At 48.6% G+C, this 3,534-nt stretch overlaps 1 protein-coding gene across 1 annotated transcript in view; it reads left to right on the forward strand.

The window, feature by feature from the left end:
• Positions 1–1,525: 1,525 nt before the first annotated feature.
• Positions 1,526–3,534, forward strand: part of PRDM11 (PR domain containing 11) — a gene marked incomplete at its 5' end in the record, with an annotated part of 6,965 nt that continues 4,956 nt past the window's right edge. The window contains one exon of the mRNA XM_009573735.1: positions 1,526–1,713. Within this exon, the coding sequence (XP_009572030.1) occupies positions 1,526–1,713 (188 nt within the window). The remainder of the gene's footprint in view (positions 1,714–3,534) is intronic.

Genomic DNA, 3,534 nt, shown 5'->3' on the forward strand with positions numbered 1-3,534 from the left:
AAGAGTTAACAAAAGCCAACGTTCCGCTAATTTTGGCAGCGCCAGAGCCTGCTGTTTAAATAATTACTGAAGGTTGCGGAGCATCGTGGGTAGCACACATTAGGGAAAATACAGCTGATTGCAGGCACATGCACAGTTGCTTAACGTTAAAACCAGAATTGCTGGAGCCTCGGGCAGTCTGAGACACTGCAGACTTGTTTTCTGTGTTTTGCAGGAAGTTTGACCAAGTTTGTGACCTTATGTGTGTGGGTTGGTGATCACATGCAGGTGGGCTTGTGTCTTTATCTGTGCATGCACATGGCCAGAGACGGGGAGAGCATTCAAGGAAAAATTGACGGATTTCTTAAGCCGATGCAATGAAATACCTGTGAGCTATAAGAGAATGTGTGGGCAAGGACTAGTAGCAGCGGATGTCAGAGAAGCCATATGCCGTTCGCCTTCATTAATGTTACTGTGGCAGGGAGTGCTGAATAATAGAGGCAAATGGCATAAGAGAAGGAAAAGCTTTTAGCTGTGAATTGTTCAGATCTGCTCTCGGGTCTGTACGTACCGTGACAGGGCCTCCTCCTGGTCCTGGGTGGGTGTTACGAGCTCATGTTGGTGGCAGCTGGAACCGGTGTTACCAAGCCTTTTCCATATGCTCTAGCAAGAACACGGGGAGTGTGAGAGCAAATAATATGATCCTAGCTACAGATCTCTGTCTTATCAAGTTGCACAGAGGGCCAGTTGTTTGGAGTGTGAATTAATACATTTCTGTTAGGCTGAAATTTAGCTGTTTTAAATCAGGAAAACAAACCCCATGCCCAGAAAGCGATCTTTCTGCCAGCACTGCCAGGAAGTCCCCACAACGTGGTGCTGGGCTTTCCTGAGACTTGCAGGGCTGTTTGTATTTTTATGTCACACCCCGCTGAATGCCCAAGTGCAAAACCTTCCAGTACTGGCGTGTCCTTGCTTTCCTTTTGGACAACCAGCGAATACCTCCATGCACATTAGGTGTCCCTGTTTCTGCCCTGAGTATCTCAATTCTGCTTGTCTGAGAGGAGACAAGCAAGGAAATCTGGTTTCTGCTAAAAAGGAAGATGGTGGTTTTGGGAAAGAGACAGGCAGAGTGACCCTGCCATGTTCTGGATGCTCCTGAGAACGGAGGAGGCCCTGGGATGTGAAGTGATGGTGGGGAATCCAGAAGTCCTTGTTTCCGTCACTAGGCAAAGAAATTTCTGCCCATGAGAGTCTGTGTCACCATTACTGGCAGAGATACTCCTTCAGATTGGATGTACATTGCTGTCATCCCTTCCACAGCAGAAATGGACCCACTAGCTTAGCGTTCCCTGGGTGTCCGTGCTCGTTGTCCTGTATTTCTGGCAATTTGCACACCATTACTTAAAACTCCATGTTTTCCAGTCTGGCTGTGTTGATGGCTCTCTCTGAAGGTCATGCTGGCTTCATCATGGTTGTCATTCTGGTGCAAGGGTGGGCACAGGAGAAAAGTTTGTGCTTCACGCCTGCCTTGTCACCTCGCCCTCAGGTACGTGATCATCTCCCGGGAGGAGAGGGAGCAGAACCTGATGGCCTTCCAGCACAGCGAGAGGATTTACTTCCGTGCCTGCCGTGACATCCGCCCTGGGGAGAAGCTGCGGGTCTGGTACAGTGAGGATTACATGAAGCGGTTGCATAGTATGTCCCAGGAGACCATCAACAGAAATCTCACAAGCGGTGAGTCCCCTCCCTTTCCACCCTCTCCCCCGACCCCCTTGGGCTGCCACACTTGTGGGACCGAGTGCGGTGGGTGAAGTAGGTGATGCACAGGCTGTGCGAGGAGAGCTGCATTTCTAGAAGCAGAGCACCTCTGGGTGAGAGCTCCGCGTGGCATGGATGGATGGGTGTACAAGAAGAATAATGTAATCACTGTTATGGAGATCGTGAAAGAAAGATTTGTGCTGTGTCGTGTCATGTGTCGTGTTGTGTCATGTCGCGTGTGTGCTGCAAGGGCCTGATGCAAAGCCCAGGGATCACAGAGCTCCTCTGTCACAAGGCTTTCTGGCCTGAAGATTGCCAAGCTGGTGGTTCCACAGACAGGCGTTAGGTTTTTCTTCTGAACATGCTGCTTTCTCTGGCTCCTGTGAGCAGCCTGTATGAGGGAGCTCCGGCTGGTTTTCTGTGCATATGAAAGAAAGATTTCCTTGGTGTGTTTGTATGTCCATTTTCCTCGCTTAATTTATCTCCTCTTTCTTCAGAAAGATAATTTGGGATCAGCGCGACATCAGCTAGAGACTCCTTAGTCTCACAACCTTAGAGTGCGTGTACAACGTACAGGAGGCTTTGTACTTGTCAGACTGATTCTTCCCTGGATAAAAATTGTTATCTTATCTTAAGAGTAGTCATGCTGGAAGAAACCCAGCGGTCCTTTAGGTCAGCGTAATGTCAGCAATACAGGAAGCTTTAGAGGAAGGCAAAAATTCTTAATGCATCTGTTTGTCTATACAATGCTGAGACCTGAAGTTAATTAAGGGCATTTCTTTCCTAGCCACAGAATGGCAGGGCCTCAGAGGGGCAGCCACACTAAATATAACTTTCTAATTAAGATTCCCGTGTATATTATTAGACAGCTGCTGTTGCTGCCTTGACTTGGTAAAAGGTGTCTCCTCTTTAATCATGGGGTGGACAAGATGTCCTGAAAAAGCTTGTTATCTCCATCACCTTGGAGTTGTTATGCACTTGCAGTGTTACATCTTGATGGCTGTACTTGGGCAATTCCCACTTCTGAATTAACATTGGTGTGAACGTGCTTTTTTATGTTAATAAACATCACTGAGTGATTAGGTACAGGCTGCAGTGATTTTGCTGCATCCCATGCACACGTTAGTTGTCCAGATGGCTTAGTACTTTCTGAAAGTACGGCAAGAGAAAGACTATGCCCTTGGAGCAGCTGCCTTGGAGGGCCACGAAGGCTACAAACAATTGCCCTGCCATACAGACATGCCTTTAGTCATGGTTTGTCGTGGTGTCATGGTTTGTGCGAGCTGAAATGGCAACTCACAGCCTGCCCTGTGCTACGAGTGAGGTGAAGATCTGCCTCTGGGCTCCTCAGGACCCGCCACAGCCTGCTGCACACTCAGGTAGAAACCCATGTGGCTGCAGAGACCGTCCTAGATACCCCCTGATGTCTCGGTGAGCTCATCTGCGGCAAGCTGGGCTCACTGCACGCGCAAAAGGAGTGCAGAGATGTTGTTAAAATGGAGCATCACTTGGGCCGTTGCTAGACTTGCGAGACATCGCAGCCACAGCTGAGAGGGCACTGGGAGGCGGTCAGGGAGCGACGCCAAAATCTGTTGAGTCACTTTCTATTTAAAAGGTTTCAAATCCCCTGCAGATGAGCCTGTCGAGTGAAGTGGCACGCTTTATTAACTCACAGAAAAATAACGTGATTCCCGGGTTTTGTTTCTGTCGGTAGTTTCTGACCCGCCTCATCAATGGAGTTGAGACCCATAATATGAGGGATCGTCCTGTGATTTCTAGTTTTTCCATAGGGCTGAA

The sequence above is a fragment of the Fulmarus glacialis genome, unplaced genomic scaffold (assembly GCF_000690835.1).
Source record: "Fulmarus glacialis isolate BGI_N327 unplaced genomic scaffold, ASM69083v1 scaffold3693, whole genome shotgun sequence".
Taxonomy (NCBI): domain Eukaryota; kingdom Metazoa; phylum Chordata; class Aves; order Procellariiformes; family Procellariidae; genus Fulmarus; species Fulmarus glacialis.